Source organism: Rhipicephalus microplus, chromosome X, assembly GCF_043290135.1.
Source record: "Rhipicephalus microplus isolate Deutch F79 chromosome X, USDA_Rmic, whole genome shotgun sequence".
NCBI classification, from domain to species: domain Eukaryota; kingdom Metazoa; phylum Arthropoda; class Arachnida; order Ixodida; family Ixodidae; genus Rhipicephalus; species Rhipicephalus microplus.
In genome coordinates, this window is record NC_134710.1 from 268,486,700 (window position 1) to 268,510,895 (window position 24,196).

Here is a 24,196-nt window from a genome sequence, read left to right on the forward strand (position 1 = left end):
CCATCCCGGGGGCATACCTTGGCCATAGAGAAAGGAAAAGACAAGAGAGGACACTCCGCGAAACGTGGCCTCAGGAAGTGCGTCACGACTACGTAACGAACTAGTGCTCTCACCAAACGTCAGAGGACGCAAGCACAAAAAAACAGTTATAATCAATGCAACAGAATTGTTTTTACAAAATAATAATTGTACGCGCAAATCTGGTATGTTCTTTATACATAAAAAAGAATTTATTCAACACACCTTACGCGATTATATTTCTTCAGCCGTACTGTCTTAAACACCATCCACCCAGCGACAAGCCCATGCTTGACTGACAGCGGGAAGCTTTCGTCGCTTTCGTCAACGTCAGCTGCGTCGGCGTTTTCGTGCGTGAGATAACAGGTGAGGCACGTTTTCAAGCGAAGCTTGTTGAATGACATGTTGTTGGGCTTGTTGGGTCATTTTTTTAGAAAACGGTTACACCTGCGCGAATAAGACACCATGCAACAAACATAAAAAGATGCACACACACACGTGTGTGCGAGTTTGTTTCTTACGTAGCGTCTCATTCACGCAGTTGTAACCTTTTTCTGAAGCTTGTAAGGACGGGGAGGTTCGCTAAAAATAAAGTTTGCGGCTCTATGTGGCGGCTAGACGGGAACATTGTGCAACGTATGCAGTATAGCAAAGGCGGCACGGCGTCAAGCGGAGGCGACGCGTGCTGCGTCTGCCACGGACGCGAGCGTCTGTGCGCTGAGCATAGCTGGGCAGCTAGGTCATAGGCTCGGTGCAAAATATTGAGAAGCGTTCGCTGGGCCTCGCATGCTTCACGACGCGTTTCCCGAAGGCTCGGAACACGAATAATTCTTGGTGTGCCGGAGGCAAATCTGGAATAGCCAAGTGGCCATCATCTTCGTTTCTTCGCTAGCCTTGTGCCACTAGTGCAAGCTGCCCACAAATTTTTTTGACGTTTCCAATATAATTTTACCGCACAAACTTCAACTACAATTTTTCTTCCCAATTTACTGCTGATACTGCGTACGCGCGAAGGTGTTCTAAAGTTTCCAGGCCGCGATACCATTGCATTACAAGGGATAGCGGCCTGTAAACTTCTGAAGATCTTTGTACGTGATCTTGACGTCTATCTTTGTAAGTCAGAGTTTTATGGGTCAGAGATGTATCACTGGTTTTGTATTGTGCATCGATTAGCTAATCATTCAAAGGGGTTTGCTGGTACACTTATGACGTGCACATATCTTTTTCGTAATTTAACAGCGAAGCATCCACTTACTAACATTTTCAGACCGCGCTGATGCCTTGCCGTCCGGCGGTCCAAGCTACGGCAGCTACTGCTGTGTATCGTGGTGCTTCAACAATGGCGGAACCCACAAGAAGCCTGGGACGAGTTTATTCCGCATACCACGGGACGGCAGGTGTGTTAAAGCTTTTGTATGGTTTGCATGTCTTTAGGCTTACTGTTCGTACTTGCTCAGTGAGGGTAACAATAAAAAATCACTATTCAAGCACTTCCCCTTTCAGCTGATAGTTCATTGCCAATGCAGGAAGAAAGCATCGATGCAGTATGCTGGACGCGATGATCTCCTTAGTAAGCCGGCCAGCCTATTGTACGCAACGTACAGGGTTTGTAGCGACCATTTTACTGATCAAAGTTTCATGGACCCTAGGCACACAAGGCTTACAAGAATGGCTGTTCCCAGTGTGCAACCAGCTGCACCATGTAAGTGATTGACTGAAACTCAAATATGTGCAATAGCAGCCACTTGTATTGAATCAGTGGCGACAGTTAACCGCGAAGATCTTTGTAGCCGATGGAGAAACCTCACTATAGAAGTAACACTTGGAAAGTCTTAAATTTTGTGAATTGTGGGCTATTACCTTCCTAACAGCAGCTTTACATTTCTGTCGTTTTTTGATGCTCTTGACCTGCGCAACTTGTTTTGAAAGACTTTAAAGGGCTATTTCACGTTATCTTCAAGCCTGAGTGCACATGTACGTATACCTTTCATCAGTGAAAGCTGGCACTGTTGATAATTCCAAAAATCACAAATTACTTGTTTTCTAGTTGGTGCCTTCTCTTTTCTTCCACGTTCGACCAATTTATGCGTTTGAAAGAGCTGTTTAAGTTTCCCCATGCTACAAGATTTGTAACTTGTACCAACTGCACATATATGCAGGTTCTCTGAGCGTCGCTTCAAGTAGTGACTGTGACATGGCTGCAGAAGCTGCACTGCAAGGTGCGGATGAGCTTCAGTTTGTGTTTTTTTAAGCCTCTTACAGACACATTGTCGTAATTTAATTTCTTCAGGACCTGCGGTAGAGGCTTCAAAAAGCGGCTCCTACACATTGAGGTGCCCCGTTGAGCAGGGTGCGTTCAGTGTCGCGATTTCTTTTTTTTTTACCCAAATTGACTGTTGACCAAACCTCTGCAGGTGGCAGCTCCCTTGTAGCTGGTGAAAAAATTTCTGCTGACTTCGTCTTGCCGGAGAAAACCTTAACCAGTCGTTCAGCTGTCACAAAAGGAACTTGTGTGACAACTTCAACACCAGAGTGGATTGATATAGAGACTTCCGCAGGCCGCTCGCAAGATTGTTCCGACAGCACTTTCCGAGGCAATGAACAAGCTTCACAAGACCCTCCAGAAGACGTCTCCGCCAACAGCTCCACGCCTGAGTGCCCTAGAGAAAATGGTGACTATGCTTTTATTGCAGCTGTTTTTAATGTGCTATTTTATGTTTAGGACATTTTGAGGAAACTATCTCAAAAGGACACAAGGTGTGCACTTACAAAATGTAAGGGTGGGCTCTCAGTGATTTTCACTTTTTTTGTGCATTGTCAACATTGTGAATGGTTTGTTTTTAGGTGTTGGAATCGAAAACTTTGCACCACAGAAAGTTGTGCACCTTGGGTCTGAAAGAGCGAGGAAAGTGCTCGTATGGGATTAGTTGTTCTTCGCTTTTACATCCATTTTTTGTTTATTGCAGTGCATTTCTGTGTGCCAGCGACAATGTCTCCATCAATGAAGTACAAGCAAACCATTAAACATCTGCAAGCCAAAGTAGCAGCACAGCGGAAAAATATCAAAAGACTGCGGAGACAGCCTCACCAAGCACCTTCATCGACTTCAAAGGCCCTTGGAGTTATCCGACCGCACGTCACCGAGGAGGTTTTTAAACTTCTTTCTGCACATGTTCGCTTGAGGCCCAAACGCAAGGGCAAGCGGTTTCCCGTGTGGTTCTAGAAATTCGCTCTTCACTTAAACTTCCGAGGTCCGCGAGCATACCGATTTCTGGCTCCATACTTTTCTTTGTCCTCCCGGCGTTCATTAAGGAGGTGGCTAGCTAATGTAAAGATGACTCCAGGCATAATTCCAGGAATCCTTTCTTCTATTGCAACAAATACTCAAGCTTGGAATTAACGGGACCGAGTGTGCGCTTTAGTTTTCGACGAGATAGCACTCAAAAAGAATTTGTACTATGATGCTGCAAGAGACGTTGTCCAGGGTTTTACAGATGATGGCACTCATCGCATTTCAAGCATCGCTGATCGAGCCCTGGTTTTTAGGGGCGAAGCTCCTTAGGGCGTGGGCTGTGCGTCCCCTGTAGCCGGTATGTAGCCACCTCTAGTTTAGTTCTTGCAGTGTTCACTAGATGGCGGTACCGTCCCCTGTATGTAGCCACCTCTAGTTTAGTTCTTGCAGTGTTCACTAGATGGCGGTACCGTCTCCTGTATGTAGCCACCTCTCGTTTAGTTCTTGTAGTGTTTACTAGATGGTGGTACTTGTAGCTGATGATGAAAAGATGCAAGATGTTATAAACTAGAAAGCGGTACTTGTAGTTGATGAAAGACGCGAGATCTTATAAAATAGGAATGATGTCACATATGGCGCGTGTCATTGGTTGAAGGCAATCGTTCGATTTAGTGCGGCGACGTACGCTAGGGGGAGCGATGTAATAAAATCGAGTGGGCAAAATGTACAGAGGATTCATGGTTTACCAGGTTTACCTCCGGAGCTTCGCCCACTCATCATCATTCACTTCGTGGATATGGCGGAATTTTTTTCTTCTTGTTGGTGTTTCGAGAAAGTGGGCTCAACCGGTTGCTTTTACTATAGGGCACACATCAACACCATCATCTGTTATGCATAACTTGCTGGTGTCACTCATTTTGGAGCTTAGGAGCATTAATATTGCAGTGAAAGCAGTCATTTGTGACCAGGGCAGTTCAAATGTAAGTCTCGCTAACCAACTAAGAGTGACTGTAGCAAAGCCTTTTTTTTAAGTTAATGGTGAGCGGGTGTATTGCATTTTTGATGTTCCGCATTTAATTAAAACAACGCGCAATAATGTCCAAGCACACAAGTTATACATTGGGGATGACATCGTTAACTGGTCACACATTGTAAGCCTTTACCAATCCTCACATGAGTTGCGGTGGCGATTGGCTCCAAAGTTGACTGAACGGCACGTTCATCAGAAACCTTCTTCTAATATGAAGGTCAGCAGAGCAACTCAGGTCCTCAGTGCATCAATTTCGATTGCTATCACGACAATGGTGTATGCGAAGATGCTGCCTGCCTCGGCCATCACTACAGCTTAATTTTGTGATCGTATGGACAGGATTTTTGATGCCTTGAACAGCTCGAGTAAAAAAAGAACTTCGCAAAAGCTGCGGCATGCAATCATGAAAAATGATTCAGAGCTGATTGACTTCCTCCGAGGCCAGCTTCCCTGGATTGCATCATGGCAGTTTGTTGGCAGACGTCAACCACAAACCATCGTAGGTTGGCAAATTACAATTCAGGCAATTTGTCAACTATGGGACGACCTTTCCAAAAATTACAATTTTGAATACCTGTTAACACGCAGGCTTCAACAGGATCCTCTGGAGAACATATTTGGCCACATTAGGCAAAAACAGGTTTGCAACACCAACCCCAATGTAGCACAATTTATTTGTGGCCTGAAGCACATCTGCATAAGAAAACTCTTCAAGCTGTCAGAATACGGATATGTCGAGGATGATGAATGTGACCGTCTCCAGGAGCAGCTCTCGCCATTCTCCCTCACCAGTGCGTCTCTTGTGGATAATGAGGAGTGTGCACAGCCACAGCCTGACGACTTTCCCGTTCTAGACGATCTCTCTGAACTTGCGACCAACATTCACTCCCATATTATCGATGACTCCGCTGCATAATATGTAGCTGGTTTTCTCATCAAACACTTCCTTCGGAATGCATGTGACGGTTGCAGTTGCCCACAGTTACTGAAAGACGACAATGAGACGCTTAAGGGTGCCCACCAGTATTTCACAATGCTCAAAGCATATCACGTCCCCAGCAAACTTTTTGGGAATCTCACTGTGCCATCAGAAGCAGCTTTTGCATACGTACAAGAACTTGAATCGCACTTTCTTGCCATAATTGAGGCCACTTCACATCACCTGAAAGTGTGCGATGTTTTGTATCACCATCTGTAAAGTGTTGGCGATTTTCATTTCTGCCCTGCTGGGTGTCACGCGAATTTTCTGAAAATGTTTTGCCGGGTTCGTTTATGTTGGCATGTGCGTTTTGTGAACCGAAACTTAGATAGGGTTAGGTTCCAGTCTTCAATCTCAGGCATACAGCTTGACAAGTTCAAAGGTTAGCAATTAGCGGCGGGTTTACACTAATGTATTCGAGTTGAGCCGAATCCTGCAATAGCTTTGTTATGTTATTACTTCGTTACAGCAGACTTCAATATGGTCTTATATGCTTATATTCAGTTCAACTGGACTAACCACTCCTTCGTTGCATACATTGTTTTGGTTACCCGCTTTGAGGAGTAGGGACACTGTGTATTCGCTCGAAGTGATTTGCATAACCTTAAAAAGAATGTTGGGTATCCTGTCTGTATTTTTGTAGCAAATGCGGGCGAACTGTACACTTTACTGTGGGTCACTTGGTCACTGTGTATGCTTTATCTCTCCAGCTCAAGTAATATATCGATAACAAAACCGCTTGTTGAAATGTCTTCGAGCGGGTAAGGAACACAGTATGAAGTGGCCACGGTTCACGTTATCACGCTTTTCGTATTTTAGCTTCTCATCAACCTCCTCATCTCGCCCATCAAAATTTTCAAAAGAATACCCAAACTTGTAGCGTTTGATGGGGCTGCGGACGCTGCCATTTTATTTTTATATAGCTTGTGAGTGATAACGTACGATGTAGAGCCTTTGTGAAAAATAATGAGCCAAAGTGGTTTCCTTCTGCTATTTATTAGCCCTGTAATACCGCTCTCGTAGCACCAATTAAGGTCCACAATTCTGGATAAGTGATGACTACAATCTATTTTAGCTCGCAAGCGTCGCAGCAACACCCAGACGCAAATCACTTAGGATCTTAAGTTTTTGATGAAGGCGATGCATAAGAAGAGCCACAAGACCTGCCAGTGTTGTAGCATAAAGTTTGTCTTTCACGTAGTGAGCAAGCTGCAAAGCCCTACCTTTCTGAGGACAAGCAGGCATCAAGTCTGCTTTTAATTTTGGGCTAGCTGTTCTTAAGCACAGCCAGCACACTGCACCTTTGCCTTTCTGCTATATTGTGTCATGTGGTTTCTGTGCGCTCTTTTTTTCTATGCATTATTTCGGTTAACCCCAGGCGTGATTCGCGACTTCATTGCTGTGTATATGTCACTTCTTCCTTCTTCATCAGCACTGTGCGCTGTGTTTTTGCCATAGATCCTTACTTACCCACTGGCCCGGTGTGTCATACTTCACCAGATTCTCGGCTTCTGCCAACTCTAGCGATGTGTGCGTTGCCTGTGTTCTCTCTGTATTTGTTACAATATTTGTTACAATTTATTTGTAAGGCGAGATGCATTTGTTGTCTACCTCTGTCATATTGTGCTTTTTATATTCTCAGACTCTACCTTGCCTTTGAATAAAACATTGGGGATACTGTCTCTTTGACTGATATATACATTGATCACTTGTTCAAAAAGAAAAACACAAGTGCGATGAATAAAACCGTAGTGAATTATCATTACCTGCATCTCTTTTTATTATAACTTAATCGGAATAAAAATTACGTCACGACCAATTCGCATGAACCACTGAACAAAACAAAACAGGGAATCGCTAAATCAAAACCACCTACAAAAACTATCCATTTGGGCGACGAAAAGTGGTCTAAAATGATGAACTTTCGTCATAGCCAAACGTCGGTTACGCAAAGTAATTCAAAATTTGCGCCAGTCAAACCGAAACAGGAAGCGCACGCCACTTGCTCTTACCAACCACCAGGTGTGCTATGATCGATTGGGCCGCTGGGGTCTACGGGAGTGTCCACTCGTAACCTTTTTTTTTTTATTTCTCTATGCCTTGGCTTTAGAGTCAGCCAAGACAGAACCAGGCGATGAAGTAAAGGCTTAACGAATAATGTGCGCCGATTGCTCCAGCGTCGGCGAACTTTCAAAAATGCGGCTATCAAACGCGCGCCCGCGCTTGCGGAGTGCTTAGAAGCTTTATTTCACAAACTTTTGTATTTTTTAATAAAAAATTATTGATTTCAGCTGGTTTTGATATGTTAGTCTGATCTTTTATCGGCACAATTGTCTTTTTGTGGTGTGGTTTTTGTAGTTGCCTGTAAAGACCACATTTTTTGTTGCCGCCACTAACAATTTTTCCTAAGCCACCGACGCCTATTGATAGGTGCGCCGCCGCCGCCGATAACGTGTGCTCACGGCGCTATCAGCGCGCCATTTAAATAAAATTATTTTTTTTTCAGTTGACCTTCGTTTATTCTGCACCTTCTGTCACCGGTAAATATTCTGTTGTTTCTTAATTCTGCTCAGTTCGCAAACGCATCGCAATTCGTTTGCCTGCCACTGCAGCTTAAATAACCGGAATAAAAAAAAAAAAAAACTCAAGCGCCCCTAAAAATGTGAACATGTAGTGTTGGATTCTATTTAAAAGTTAATTTCAAGCTACTTTCGAGCTCAATGTAGTTAAGCGAATCTCGGTCAGTGACAGTGCCAATGGTGGTGTTTGCCAAGGACTGCCCCATATTCTGGCTGACGAGTACACGTAATGACGAGTACACGAACAGTTGTGGAAAGCTGGTACTGGAATGTTCATAATTATGACTGTGAAGGCGCGTTGAAGAACAAAGGCACTTATGATTCAGATGCGAAGGGAGGGGGTTAGGAATGGGGACGGGACCGGTAGAGCGCTTCTATTCGATGTGTATGCATGGAAGACATTGTGCAGGCTAACCTTTATGAAAATGAATTTTGAGAGTCTAATGTGCCGCTAATGCACACCTAATGAGTCATTTGATTGACATTAGACCTGCAAAGTCTAATGTCTTTTAGCATCAGGTGTACAATGGAGACTCAGATGACAACATGCAACAGGATTGCCCCACCGCGGGGGTCTAGTGGCTAAGTTACTCGGCTGCTGACCCGCAGGTCACGGGTTCAAATCCCGGCTGCGGCGGCTGCATTTCCGATGGAGGCGGAATTGTAGGCCCGTGTGCTCAGATTTGGGTGCACGTTAAAGAACCCCAGGTAGTCGAAATTTCCGGAGCCCTCCACTACGGCGTCTCTCATAATCATATGGTGGTCTTGGGACGTTAAACCCCACATATCAATCAACATGCACCACGATTTCTGATGATTAAAGTAAGCATATCTTCCAATGCGTGTCCTAATGTCAAAACACATTACAATGAAAACATTTGCGTTAATCTTTCATAGCTAACAAAAACGGAATTTCGGACTACTAATTGTAATAATCGCGGGAATTCTAGATCCCAAAACCACTATATGATTATGAAGAACGCCGTTGCGGAGTGCTTCAGAAATTTCGACAATCTGTGATTTCTTAACGTGCATCTAAGTCTAATTCAATTACTTGCTGATCTCGACATTCACGTACATGTTGCCTGTCAGAAATCTAAAACACTAAGCAGTTTTTATTCCCATAGATTTTTCGATCATGTTTCAATAAATATAACATTGACAAGAAGAGAATGTCTTCATACACATGCTTAAGTGTAAACCAGCTAGTCCATAATAATAATAATAATAATAATAATAATAATAATAATAATAATAATAATAATAATAATAATAATAATAATAATAATAATAATAATAATAATAATAATAATAATAATAATAATCCAGTACCCTTTTGCATTCACGTAAGGCAACTCGAAGGCGATAGCCAACTCTTTCTATATTTTACAATCTGTCTGTGTTCATCCTGCCACCCTTCGAAAACTTTCTGCAACTAATGTGGTTATGCATTGCCTCCACAGTTAAAGACACCGTTTTGCGTAGCCAATCAGCCAGCCTTTGGACAAGCTATGATGAGATTGGGTGCGATGTAATGACTTTATCATGTGACGCTATAATGACACGTCATCTCTTAGTGATTATTTTTTGCATGCATTTCTCGTTCCCAACATTGCAGGATGCGAGACGCTGCCAACGGTCAAACTTTACATTTAATGAGGCATCTAAGGCTTGCGATTTCATTATTAATCAATGATTCATTATTTACTTATTCATGTAGCGTGCCCAGAAACAAATATAAGGTTGTACAGGTGCATCTAAAAATCAACAACAACAACAACAACAATTATTATTATTATTATTATTATTATTAATATTATACTAATATTGATTATTAATGATACTATTATTGATGATGAAATATTGGTGCCAGAAGCGCGATGTGGAGGCAAACTTTACTGGGGCATTTAGGGGTGCTTTCCACCACCTTGCGCGCATAAATTTTGAATATGTATTTAAAACCGTAACAAGCATAGCGTCAATCACTTACGCTGAAGCGGCACTCCAAACACTTGCATAGACGTGCTAATTTGTCATTTGCATGGAGGGGAATGGTTCAATTAGCCGATCAGTGGACACCGATGATTGAATGATTTGTGGGGTTTAACGTCCCAAAACCGCGTTATGATTATGAGAGACGGCGTAGTGGAGGGCTCCGAAAATTTCGACCACCTGGGGTTCTTTGAACAAATATGAGCACACGGGCTTACAACATTTCCGCCTCCATCAGAAATGCAGCCCCGCAGCTGGGATTCGATCCCGCGACCTGCGGGAATTGGCAGCCGAATTAGCAACCTTTGCCACTAGACCACCGCGGCGGGGCTCAGTGGACACCGAGGGCAGCACAGGAGATAAACTCATCGTATCATTGTAGTGAGCATTCGAAAGCGTATTTAAATATCAGTCACACTTTTACAACTAAAATACGGCTGGGAGCGGCAGCTGCCAAACGTGTGCCCCTCTCCCCCCTCCCCGCCGCCGGTAGGTGGTAGAGAGCAAAGGCGTGATGGAGAGGGAGAGAGAAGTTTTAATTTCATTCCTCTCACCCCGCCCCTGTTTTACTGTCACAACGCTAGCTGTCACGTAAAGACAGCGGCGTAGGTAAAAAAGAAACAAGGGAGGGTAAGGAAAGGAATCCCTCGTTGATCTCGGGGAGAGGGGAGGCAAATAGTCATTTTGCTTTATGTATGCCAGGACGAAAAAAAAAAAAAACGCCCGAAAGGCGCGGCGAGGGGGAGGGCAGAAAGGGGTAACGGACTCGGTGTGCCAGCCCCAGGCTACGCCACTGCGTAGAGACGTAAGGGAACGGACATTCGGTCTTTCTTCTCTGTAGAGCAGGAATGCATGCCATTGAATCTTTTCTGCGCACGAACAAAGCCGCTGCTGCAAAAGCATTGCCCTTGACATCTGTACTTTTTGGCATTGTGTTGCAGAGACTCAGACATGACCATCGCTTTTGACATGAGTTGTGAAACTTTTTTTATTATGCAAAACAAAATACATACAACTGCGTAACTACATATATTGAAAACTAATATTCAAGAAAGCTTCATTTGGCTAGAAAAGTTATAGATACACTTGATTGTTAGTGTAAAATATTTGTATTGTGACTCGTTAGTGCTGCCACCTGTACAATTGTTTTGGTTAAGCCTGTAAATCAGCAGTTGCTACAGGCCTCGTTGCACTGCAGGCTAACCACCAGCTTCACGCAAGGACATGTGCAGCAAGTCCGCGGTTGCATAATTGCCGTGTTGATAGATATTGCGTGCATTGTATACTTATCCTCCTTTGGAATTCGTCTACGCGATAGTTTCCTCGTGTCGGGAAGTTCTGCTGCTTTGATCGAGTGGCGGACGATGACTTGCCGTACGTTGCCGCTACAAACAGCCACATCGGACGCGCGCATTTGTGTTGGCTCTGAAAAGTGATTTCTTCTTCCATTTATTGATTACTCGTGTTGTTCGCGTGATTCAATGTCGAGTGTACTTCTAAAGACAATCCACGGCCCCTGGTGTGACAAGCAGTGGCTGATGTTATGCGAGAGCACGAGCTTTTTGGCGGGCGACTGAAGAGCACAGCGAATGCCAAAACTTCGGTAAGTTGAAGAAAGCCGCTGAATTACGTAACTGGGTTACTTCATTGCGTGAAAAATGCTGTGCAGGAAGCGATGGCCCGGGCGGCTTGTTGGCACAGCGGGGAGGACGAACCAGAGACCCGATAGGCAGGTATGTTTTGAGGTGGCTCATTTTATATCACCGTAAGAAACAGTCACTGTGTGCGTTGCTTGCATGTTTTAAATATTCGCGTTGCGCTACGCGATCTATCCTTCGGTCATGCAAGCCTCTTGTCGTGCTGTTATTCCTTGGCTGTTTGCTGCAAGAAATTAACCTTTGATCCCTTGTCGCCCTGTAAGAGTGTCTGCTTTTAAACATACCGATGTCGCGAGAGCAGTTCACGTTCACTGAACTCGGTAGTTTGTGTGTTTTTACGCGCAAAACAATCACACGACTGGGCACGTAGATAGTAAAACACAGCCCTGTCAAGCACACACGAAGCATGTTTTCGTGGCCGCACTCCGAATCCTTGTGCCAGAAATCCATGTAATTTTGCTGTGGTTAGAATTTCACCCTAGCTGCCTCATAAATATTTTAAGAGAGCTAACTGGAAGTATACGTATTTCAATAATCTACACTATGTGATGAAACTAAGATTGATTTGATTGATTTGTGGTGTTTAACGTCCCAAAACCACCATATGATTATGAGAGACGCCGTAGTGGAGGGCTCCGGAAATTTCGACCACCTGGGGTTTTTTAACGTGCACCCAAATCTGAGTACACTGGCCTACAACATTTCCGCCTCCATCGGAAATACAGCCGGGATTTGATCCCGCGACCTGCGGGTCAGCAGCCGAGCACCTTAGCCACTAGACCGCCGCGGCGGGGCCCTGAAACTAAGAGTACACTCCTACCGCTGCATTGAAGATATGTTGATATCGAGTGTTAGTAAAATATATGAATTCAATTTAATTAATTAAGCTAATACATGACACCTTTTGTTGAAATATTTGTGTGGACTTTGGTTAGTCATATAAATTTTTGTTTTCTCTTTGAAGTATACCAGGTGCTCCATCTCAAATAACTTACACTGAGCTCATGTAGTATAAATGTTGCTTGATTGTGTGGTGCTTCAAGTTGTATTTTCGTGCTTTCTTTTTTACATCAGTGTTGTACTGATTCAGAGATTTAGTATTTATTTTGCTTTGTGAGGCAGTAAATTAGAAGCAGAAAGATCTTATTTATATGTTTCCAGATGTTGACAGAAAGTTTCAGAATATGAATATTTTGCGAAGGGCTTATGTAATAATAGAAATCCTACAGATAGCTTGTGTGAACAAAAGTCAAACTACATGGGAATTCGCTTCAGAGTACCAACAGTTTGTTTCCTGCATAGCTTACATTTATGATGTAATACAATATCTATGGCTTGCTCTTACACACGCCATGTGCGCATAAACCATGCATCCTTTGCAAATATTGTTTTCATCATTTAAATCACCCATACACATGTGCATGCTCTGCGTAGTGTGTTATTACATAGTTTTGTGAATGCGAAACATTCAGTGGCACTCTGTGAATTGTCAGCAAGAATGGGCTAGTCCAATATTGCATGTTTTGATTGTGCCATGATCCCTTTATTCAAGGATTTACCCTTTAATGTATCAGTATACACTTTGCTAAGACATGTTTGGTACTCGCTATCTGTGTGTGATATACCGTTTGTTGTGTGTGAAAGTAATCTTTTGTGGCACCTTTTATGTATGTATCAGCGATGGCAGCTATTCATGGTCCTGACACAGAGGACAGGTTGCAGTGCACGATTGAAGTGGTCTTCCTGCAAGCCCTAACGAGCCTTGTTAAGTGGTAGGCATTTCTTTTTGTTACCACAGAGTGATAGTTCGGACACATAGCACCTATTGAGGTATAGCATACACTGTCTTTTAGCTTAGGTGTGGGAAGCCTATGTCCTGCACTTCAGTGCAGTATTCCTTGGACATGGAACATGCATCATTTGGTTTGCAATCCTTGAACATGGATTGTTTCCGGGGCCAACGTTGTGACACTTGGAGGCGTCTTGATAATCGGAACAGCTGTTCCTTGTCACTGCTGCCTTGAGCAAGGCAAGAGCTCTTGTTAAATGGTTGCACAAGAGAAAAAAAATCAGCATTGTCTGTTAAACATTAGGTAATATTTAGCTCAATATAACACAAGGTTGAGACCGGTGCACTTTGAACAAAATGGGTCATTGCAACAGAAGCCCGAAAATTCGCGGCATGAAGCCTACCTTGAATTTTTTAGTGCTTCGGTTGCAATTGACCATTTTATATAAAGTTAGGACCCGTGCTACGTCCTCTCTCATGGTCTTTGTGTTAGATTCTGGTAAATATCACATAAGTTGGCTGTAGCGATATTTCCTCTTATAGGATTTGTTGGTCTTTTCAAGCTTTTTTCATCAACATCTATTTTGTTTGGACTGCCATGAAACTGTGTGCAGTAAAATCTTACTTATAATCATGTTTCGCTTATTGTCGTGATGATCGCTTTTACCTTAAGCTTTCTTTAGAAGAAATAAAAGATTTCTTTAACTAAGTTCTTTTTTTACAAGTAGAAGTGTCATTAATTTTTTGTGCTTTTTAAAGGGACAGCAAACAACAATGAAGTCTAACAATTTAGTGAATTTAAGTAAGCACACTTTTGCTATGTGCACATTCTGCCACAAGAGTTTGGCAAATTCATGTTTAAGGAAGTTACAGGGGTTGTTGTTTCAGCTCGTTTGCAAATTTTCACGTGTATGAGCAGATTTGTGGTATTTTTATAAATTGTAGTGCAATCTTGTTTTAAGTAACATCGTGCAACGTACAAGTATCTATTCATTTCTAACAAAGCCTTCTCAGATAATCGTTATGCCCGAGAGTTAGATAATCTGAATTAGGGACAGCTTTTCTTGGGAGGCAGCACATACTCATGTTTCATCACATTGTTTGGAACATGTTCCCACTACATTCTATGAATATACTATAAATGTGTTTATGTAACACAGCTCACAAAACATGGTGGCCTATCATACAGAAAAGTGCATTCTGTGTATTAGTGCCTTGAATAGCCTTGTTGGAATGCAAAGTTAAATTGTTGAATGAATTCATGCTCTTTTGGAAGTACAGTACTCACGGATTGAAACAGGACACTCGGAGCGTGTGGCCGACGGTACATGTGCCGCCGCTCGTGGGTCCGCATAGAACCAATGTGTTGCGTTGTGGTATAGGGTGATAGGGAGAAGACCTATGGAGCAGGACTACTCCTTCCGATTGCCAAATTGTCGGCCTGTAGTTCACCACGTGTACACTGCCAGGGCAGCGCTGCAAGGCTCACGCACATTCGCATGTCGACCAAACTGGCTCGCCGCTGCGCACCACTTTTACTGCCAGGCCAGCAGACGACCCTCTCGTTCTGCGTGCTTAGGCAATGCAGTACGCATGCTGTGCAAGTAAGACGCAGGATTCAGTTAGTAGATTGCGCCTTGTGTGCGTTTGTAGACATGATAAACATCTGCACAAAAGCATGAAAAGTTTACTTCGTGGTTTCTGTCTCGACAAGAAAGAAAATGTGTGGCCATGCTTTTCTTCATGCAACATGGAAATAATATCATGTATTAGTGTCGTTAGGGCAAACTGTGGCATATTGTTGAATAAAAATGTGAGAAGCCCGCTTGTTCTTCCGTGGCCGACAGCTCTACGAATGCTTGCCACGCAAAATAGCCGCACTATTCACTGCTCGTGGCGAGACAACAAAGTACTAAGTTATTGTTTTATTGCTGCATGGAAACAGGCCCGTGGCTGGTGCTTTTCTTTTTCGTCGTGACAAAAAGCTTGAAAAACTTTTTATGCTTTTGTGCAGCTATTTATCACGTCAACGAGCGCATTTCAGGCGCGACATCGTAGCGGTATCCAATTTCTTGCGCAGCCTACGTGCCCCATCGTCGAAGAGCCGATCGAGAGCGTCGTCTGCTTGCGTCACAATATAAATGGTTCGCACCGTCCCCATCGATTCGGGCTGCATGCATGCGAAAATGCGCGAGCCTTGCAGCGCCACGCTGGCAGTGTGCATTTTGTGAACTAAATGCCAACTTTTTAGCGACCGGAAGGAGTAAACCTGCTCCATAGCTGTTTTTGCTCTCACTATATACAACAGGGCAACATCCTGATCCGCAAGCACCCATGAGCGGCGGCACATGCATTGGCGGCCAAGCGCTTCGAATGCTGTTTCGATCCGTGAGTACTCTACATATATGTTGACCATACTGGGCATATTAGTACGTACTTGGGAGGAAACAGGAGTGCAAGAAAATACATGGACTGCTGAATCCATTATTCTTTCGGTGTTCACTCCTTAGTGTACATTTTATTTCCTCACTGAGCTCGTACATACCCTCTAAATTGTATTATCTCTGTGACGTGTTGGTTCAGGTGATATTTTTGGCATCTGCATGGTCTGAAATAGTCATGAGTTCAACACTTTGATGTGCTGTTTCCTTAATTACTCTATTAACGCAAGTGTTTGGTCGGGTTGGTAATTTACCGCCTAGAAATGTTTCTAAGGTAAGGAAAATTTTAACTGGGAAAAGGGAGACGACACAAAGTAGTGCTAGTCGTGCTGCCGCCCTTTTGAATTTGCATGTTTTTTCGGCTGTTGATTTTTTTCTTTAGAAAGGGTTCCTATCCTTGTCCTATCAAGATCTTCAGCAAGTGCCAACTCACCCCAGTGTGGATTCTTGTGCTTGTTAATGACCAGCTATCAATTTCATAATTTGCAATACTGGCTAGTGAACATGGGCAACTGTGCACTCTAAAGCATGAAGGTAGGTGAAAATATTTCCTTCTTTATAAAGCTTTTGTCACCTTTTCAAGGTACCTAAATAATGCATTTTTAGCTATTGAATAATATGCAAAAGTAATCAAGGGTACAAAAATGCTTTGCTTGCTTCCTCTAATCTGTTGCTTGTAGAAAGATGTGTAGAAATGACCTGTAACATGTTACAACATGCATATCTGTGTAATATACTGTAAATTACAACAAGCACAATTTTTTAATTGTTTTCACTAGAGTTGTGTAGCTGTATCACCTAGACGTATACCTCTACATTTCATGTGCCTGTTTGTTGCTCAATTTCACCTTGCACATAGGTGTGCGCATAGGAGTGGGGGGCAGCCTCCCTCTCCCCAAACTTGTTACCTAAGACGGGGGCTACAAAACTAGAAGCTTAATTAAGTAAGGGGGAGTGCCGTGGTGAACCTCTCCGCCACCCAAGTGTAGGGAAACCCTGCACACGCCTATGACTTTGCACCTCTGAGCATGAGCCCTTAATAGTTCTCAGTTAAAAAAGAGGGATTTTAATGTGGAAGTTTTGTGTAAAACAAAGTTGTGGAATAGACCCACTGTTGCATGCCGTAGTCATACATTGGATACCATTGGAATCGTGAAAGGAGGTTATTCTGCAATATTGCCTTAGAGAAGCTGACTCAGCTGATTCCTCTGTTCATTGTAGTTGGTTTCTCTCCAATTACTGATGAATCGGCAGCCCTCTGAACTGATGTATAGCGGTTATTTTTTTTTCAACGCAGCATGAAGTCAAGGCTATGTGGTTCGATGTTGAATCCAGATAGATTATTTATTATAACTGATAAATATATATCACTATTTCGAAAAGGCATAACTCATCGATTGTTATGTCTATTTATGTGCTGAGATAAAATGTATGCTTGAGGGCCTTCTAAGTTTTTATGTTCTCCCTTGCAGGTTTTAAATACAGCAGCGGTGCGACCACGACGGTGCTAGAAGAGACCCTATCATCAGTGCAAAGTCGAAAATTAAATACAAATGCAGTTATTCCCGGAAACGTCTCACTTGGTGTTTCTTTGTTTGTTTGTAATTATAAAACAGCACTTTTGCAAGAATTGTAAACAAAGACGAACTAGCTCTATTTATTGTCCTATCGGAACTGGATCGTTTGACAATGTAATGCGTGTTTACAAACGCAGGAATTATATACTTGCAGCATTATTTATCGGCCTTGAAAGATTCTGACATGTAAAAAACAATGATCTGTTCTTTGGTGAAAATGGTCTGATGGTATTTCGTTTACAATCCTGCAATGTGCGCACACTTTCATATGTATAATGAAGCCATTTATTTATGCCGAAGACATAGAATCTGACCAGCCGCTCGTGGCGCTGAAAGCAGCGCAGTATCTCGGTTGCAAAGCCCTACGGGAGTACACACTCATGTATCTCCATGGCAAGGCGCGTAGCGGTCATGGCCAACTTTCTGACCACAAGCGCCCAGCGAGACTCGGTCCGCCTTTTGACGGCTGCGGGACTATTTTTTTTTTAATTATAGAGAGGGTAACGATTGGAGTACGTCGTACTCTACAATGGGAGAGCATAGAGCCGTCCCGGGGGCATACTTTGGCTTTAGAGCCCCGCCAACATCTCTCGTGCGCCGCTGAGAAATAATGTTATTCCGCCCTTTGACGGCTGCGGGACTATTTTTCATTTATAGAGGGGGTAACAATTGGAGTACGTCGTACTCTACAATGGGAGAGCATGGAGCTTTCCCGGGGGCATACCTTGGCTTTAGAGCCCCGCCAACATCTTGCGTGGGGGGGAGGGGGGGTAGAAAAGGGGGTACCGATTTAGAGCACAGGGTACTCTACTATGGGAGAGCTTAAAGCCGTCCCGAGCAGCGACTAAAACGAAGCGTTTCCCTCGCACGCCCAGCGTGCGTGCTCCGCTGAGATGTAATGTTATCCAACAGCTACCGGCGAACACCGGCGTCGGCGAAATTGGACAAATGCGGCCATCGAACGCGCGCCCGCTGTTGCAGAGTTCTTAGGAGCTTTGTTTTACAAACTGTTCTTTTTTTTGTTGAAAAATTTATTGATTTCAGCTGGTTTTGATACGTTAGTTTGATCTTTTATACGCACAATTGTAATTTGGTGGTGCGGTTTTTGTAGGTGCCGGTAGAGACCAAATGTTTCGTCGCCACCGCTAACAATTTCTTTCTACGCCAACGACGCCTATTGATCAGCGCGCCGCCGCCGCCACTGACGTGTGCTGTCGGCGCGATCGGCGCTCCATTTATATATATATATATATATATATATATATATATATGTGTGTGTGTGTGTGTGTGTGTGTGTGTGTGTGTGTGTGTGTGTGTGTGTGTGTGTGTGTGTGTGTGTGTGTGTGTGTGTGTGTGTGTGTGTGTGTGTGTTTTAAAGTTGACCTTCGTTTATTCTGCACCTTCTGTCACCGGTAAATACTCTGTTGTTTCTTAATTCTGCTCAGTTCGCAAACGCATCGCAATTCGTTTGCCTGCCACTGCAGCTTAAATAACCGGACTAAAAAAAAAAAAAACTCAAGCGCCCCTAAAAATGTGAACGTGTAGTGTTGGATTCCATTTCAAGGTTAATTTCAAGCTACTTTCGAGCTCAATGTAGTTAAGCGAATCTCGGTAAGTGACAGTGCCAATGGTGGTGTTGGCCAAGGACTGTCCGCATATTCTGGCTGACGAGTGCACGTAATGACGAGTACACGAGCAGTTGTGGAAAGCCGGTACTGGAATGTTTATAATTATGACTGTGAAAGCGCGTCGAAGAACAAAGGCACTTATGATTCAGATGCGAAGGGAGGGGGCTAGGAATGGGGACGGGCACGGTAGAAGCGCCTCTATTCGATGTGTATGCATGGAAGACATTGCTGTACAGGCTAATGTGGTAGAGCTAGCTGTTTAGGGCTTATTTAAATGAAAAACGTCAGTTCAAAAACAAGAACGCCAGGCCTGCACAGAAGGCGCAGAACAGTCACAGCGAAAGCTAGAAGAACGGCCTTTCAGAGCATTTTCTAAACACTCACTGGGTAACTGCTGGAAGCACACTTGGTTATCACCCATTACGGCATTAATAACTATTTCTTGGTAGTAGGCCGGCATTCGCTATGCTATTTTTCGTCATTCTTCTAAGAAGCGTGGTATCCGCTGAACACTTGCAAAGCATTTTGTGCCAATTGTTGATGCAGTGTGCCCATTGGGCTGATAACGATGAAGAATTAAGACCTACTCGCGACAGTGATGAGCGACAAGATTTGCTGTCGCGGAGGCCCATCCGTCGCCGCAGCTTGTCGCGTGCCTCATTTCTGGAAAACTAGACAAGATCGCTTGTCACCCGGAAGCCAGCTTGGCGATATCCGTCAACATGACTGCGCCCCTGTTCCTCGCTTAGTTTGCGATTTGCTCTCAATGCTTGTTATCTGCGCGTGCTTCGAAGAATGCAAGGTATCGACTACACTTTTTTATATTCTCATGTCATGCCAAGAAAGGGCGAGTGGTTGAATTTTGTCGTAATATCGTTATCGAAGGTTTGTTTTGATGTCCCGATGGTAGCTTGTTGCTACAATGCAAAAACTTCGTGCGAAGTGCGTCGCAGCCATCGTACCGTACGCTTCTGTGCAGCCTGTCGTGGTTACACTAAAGATTGCGAAAAAAGAAGGTCGTGAAATTCTTTCTTGGCTTCCTTATGTCACACAAGACAGTAATAAACTTGACACATTGTCGTCGACCGACTTTTAAACTTCTATTCACAATCAATTGTTATGCACGCGATAGTTTCCATTCAAGCAACAATGACCCTTTGTCGCCGACATGCGGTTGCAGACGTCGCGACGCGACAATGCGAAGAAGCAAGTTTGTCGCTGTTGCTAGGAAATCGCGTGCATGTGGTTAGGGCTTTATGTCTGAAGTGGGTCTGCGCCACAGTTAATAGTTGATCAAGAACAAGTATTTGCAATGGGTTGGAGCATTGGACGACCCACTCGTTACGCTATTCGCATTGTGCGACGCCTGGTTGTTCTGCTGTTCTAAAGTGCTTTATTAGTCATAACAACGCCATTCCTTTTCCGAGATCAAGCCTGCCTAAGACAACTTTGTGAACACTCTCGACTGGATTTTGACGGCACCGTTGGCATCGACGTAACCGTCACTCCCCGTATATGCATACGTATCTATACCTATTCTTGAAAACGCAAAAATGAATGAATGAATAAACTTTATTTAAAGTCCTACAGTTTTACCAGGCGAGGGGGGAAGAGGGGATTAACCCCTGTCTCTTCCCACTCTCCGTCGATTATGATGGCGGTGCCTCAGGTGACCGCTCGAAGTCCTTGGGCCCGGGCGGCATCTTGCCGGACGGCCCAAAGCTGGTCGGCCAGCTCGTCGCTGGTGAGTGCCGCCTCCCAGCGGCAGCGCAGCTGACGCCGTCGATTGGTTGGTGATTAGAGGAAAGAAAAGACGCCTAATTTATGCAGCCCATTTGGGAGAACGGCGCAGCGTCAGGCCGATCGGCAACAGTGACCGCGGCGGAGGCCGGTCCCTGCCCTCGCGCGGTGGTGGCAGCAACAATTGGCCTCGGAGTTCGTCCCTGCCTAACATGCGTCGCGAAGGGAGCGGCGGCAGGGATGTTTTTTCCAGCACACTCCCAAAGCATGTGCCGCAGTGTGGCCCTTTCCTCGCACGCTTTACATCCGTTCGTCGGGTATAGGTGAGGATAATACAGGCGTAGGATCACCGAGCTTTGTCTGTAGTAACCTCAGAGATACGGCATGTCTTTTGTCCAATTTGTTGTGGGGTGGTGGGTATTTGCGTCTGTTTAGTCTGTAATGGTCTGTAATGTTGAATGTGGTCAGGCGATCAGCCCACGACCATTCCAGTTGTTGTTGTGTGGATAGTGCCATCGGCCCGCTCTCGGAGGTGAAGGCGGCCACCGAATCGGCCACGGCTCGGTGAAGAAAAAAACGCAAGAAAAAAAAATAATTCAGAAAAAGAATCCGGTGCGCATAATGGAACTTGGGACCTCTGAAACGGGAGTGCGAGGCGTTAACCACTGAGCCACGGAGAAGCACGTCCTTCAACGTTGAAACGGCAAGCTATTAATATGTACCATTTACCGCTGTTGATGGGCATTAGGGGTGAGGGGCAGCTATCGTCTTTTCAGCATTACCCGCAAGATGGCGCAATGAGCGCGCGTCGCCACATCGTCACGACGAGCGGCGCTCTCATCTCCCGCGTGGATGGAAACTTAGCAGGATGAGCATGATCTATAAAGGAAAGGGGGACAAAGCTGACATAAACAACTACCGTCCTATAACAGTGACATCAGTGGTCTACAGGCTGGCGATGCAAATTATAAAGGAAAGACTGCAGGCATGGATAGAGGATGAGGGGGTGCTGGGGGAACTGCAGAATGGGTTTCGGAAACACAGGAGGTTGGAAGACTATCTGTTCTCACTGACGCAGTGCATCGAAATACCAGAAAAGGAACACAGGCCCCTGTGGCTAGCATTTTTGGATATCAAGGGAGCGTACGATATCGTGGTTCAAGAGGAATTGTGGGGAATACTGGACACACTAGGCGTGGAACATGTAGTCACTAATCTTTTAAAGGGTATCTATAAAGGTAACAAGGTAGTTATAAAGTGGGAAAAACAGGTATCCAAGCCTGCAGAGGTAAAATGGGGGCTTAGGCAGGGGTGCCCCCTGTCACCCTTATTATTCATGATGTACCTACAAGGATTAGAGGCAAAATTAGAGGGAAGTGGACTGGGCTTCAACCTCTCTTTAGTCAAACAAGGAAAACTTATTGATCAGGCACTACCAGCATTAATGTACGCAGATGATATAGTGCTAATGGCCAACAACAAGGAAGATTTGCAGAGATTGATGGACATATGCGGTAATGAGGGAGATAGGTTAGATTTTAGATTCAGTAAGAAAAAATCAGCAGTCATGATTTTCAATGACAACGAAGGTAGTGAGCTTAGAATACAGGAGGTCACGCTAGAGATAACAGATAAATACAAATATCTGGGCGTATGGATAAGCAATGGGACCGAGTATCTGAGGGAACACGAAATATACGTGACGACTAAAGGTTACAGGAATGCAGCAGTCATGAAAAATAGGGCACTGTGGAATTACAATAGGTATGATGTTGTGAGAGGAATATGGAAAGGGGTCATGGTTCCTGGGCTGACGTTCGGCAATGCGGTCTTGTGCATGAGATCAGAAGTTCAAGCAAGATTAGAAATTAAGCAACGTGGAATAGGTAGGCTTGCTTTAGGAGCTCACGGGAATACACCAAATCAGGGAGTACAAGGTGATATGGGATGGACATCATTTGAGGGCAGGGAAGCTAGCAGCAGGATAAAATTTGAGAAACGATTGAGAGAAATGGGGGAAGAGCGTTGGGCTAGGAAGGTTTTCAGCTACTTGTACATGAAGAATGTCGATACAAAATGGAGGAAGCGAACCAGGAAGTTGACTGGTAAATACTTAGAAAACAGCAGGTGGCCAAACCAAAAAGAACTATCGGTTAAGAAGAAAGTGAAGGAAACGGTGACTGACATGTGGAGAATGGGCATGATTAAGAAGTCCGCACTAGAGATCTATCGAAATTTTAAGCAGGAAATTGCCAAGGAAAGTATCTATGATAATACTCGGGGTAGTTCTCTACTGTTTGAGGCCAGGACGGAAGTACTGCGAACCAAGACAACATAATTCACAGAGCAGCCCACTGCTGTGTCGGTCCAGTACCGGCAAAACCACAGCTCACAGGCTGTGCTCGAGCAGATAACAGATCGGTGAAACACTTTCTCGCAAATATGATTTCTTGCGGCCATGTTTGCGTGCATAAATCTAAGTGGGCAAGGCAAACCACAACCATTCTGATGTCACCTTATATTGCAATTTTGTTTATTTTTACTGTACGCTTCGCTTGAGTGCCTTCCGAGCAAAAATTAAACCTTTACTGCCCAGTGTCACGAAATCGCGTCATACCGAAAAACTTCGTGCAACCGAGTCACGAAATGTGTGCTGCCTTTCAAGTACTCGTGGAAAATATAGCTTTCAGCATAAAAATTCTGGTGCCATCTCGACTAAAGTATTCCATGCTAGAACCTATTGTTTTGTGATGGATGGTGATGGGTGATTGTGGAAAGTGTGGAACACATGCAACAGCTCACACGTCTTCGTTTTTTCTCGCCTGGGTGATGCAGCTTCTATCTATTTGCAGGTGAACTCGTAGAGTAAACTGCAGTAATTTTTTGCAGTCAGTTATTGGCAACTTTATTGAAAGCATGTGGTCACCATTCCAGGCTTGCCGTAGTTCGTGAAATTCTGGCCGTCCATCGATGGCAGAAGACGCAGGCGCTCACAAACCTGGAGGTGTCGGCGGGGACCACTACACAGCTGCACCAGGAGCAGCTGAAGTTGGAAACAAACTCCCGCTTCTTGTAAGAGATGCAGTCATCTCATTGAATGCCTTGATGCCAAGGTTTGTGAATACCTATTGCCTTCATGCATGCTGTGAGGCCCAGCTACATGCAGGTAGCATGGATAGTTCTTGTTAGGTAGGCTTGTGTGAATGCAAATTTTAGGTTCGAAGCAAATAGGAATTTGGTTAAATAGCTTCGAATTGGATTTCATTAGTATATAGCACTTCTTGTTGTGAGGACCCAACCAACCTGCAATATATATATATATATATATATATATATATATATATATATATATATATATATATATATATATATATATATTACGATTTTTCTTCACATTTCTATACAATTGGGTTTAATACCTTCCCTTACACTTTTCTTGGCATTATTGTCTGTTTTATATATATATATATATATATATATATATATATATATATATATATATATATATATATATATATATATATATATATATA

At 43.9% G+C, this 24,196-nt stretch overlaps 1 protein-coding gene across 2 annotated transcripts; it reads left to right on the top strand.

Moving 5' to 3' along the window:
- The first annotated feature begins 299 nt into the window (after positions 1-299).
- On the top strand, positions 300-7,467 carry LOC142776108 (uncharacterized). Of its 2 annotated transcripts, XM_075879086.1 has the most exons (5): positions 300-384; positions 1,286-1,720; positions 2,178-2,237; positions 2,309-2,368; positions 2,433-7,467. In XM_075879086.1, the coding sequence occupies exons 2-5, from the start codon at positions 1,558-1,560 to the stop codon at positions 2,738-2,740; spliced, it is 591 nt and encodes a 196-aa protein (XP_075735201.1). In that variant the 5' UTR covers positions 300-384; positions 1,286-1,557; the 3' UTR covers positions 2,741-7,467. The 2 variants fall into 2 exon arrangements, with proteins under 2 accessions (XP_075735201.1, XP_075735203.1); XM_075879088.1 differs by lacking the exon at positions 300-384 and having other exon boundaries at positions 397-1,720.
- The last annotated feature ends 16,729 nt before the right edge of the window (positions 7,468-24,196 follow it).

Excerpts from the sequence above, each read along its gene's own strand:
- LOC142776108 (XM_075879086.1), top strand. The coding sequence starts at position 1,558 with ATGCAGTATGCTGGACGCGATGATCTCCTTAGTAAGCCGGCCAGCCTA. Across the intron at positions 1,721-2,177 it reads TGTGCAACCAGCTGCACCAT|GTTCTCTGAGCGTCGCTTCA; the intron begins GTAAGTGATTGA and ends ACATATATGCAG. Across the intron at positions 2,238-2,308 it reads TGCAGAAGCTGCACTGCAAG|GACCTGCGGTAGAGGCTTCA; the intron begins GTGCGGATGAGC and ends TAATTTCTTCAG.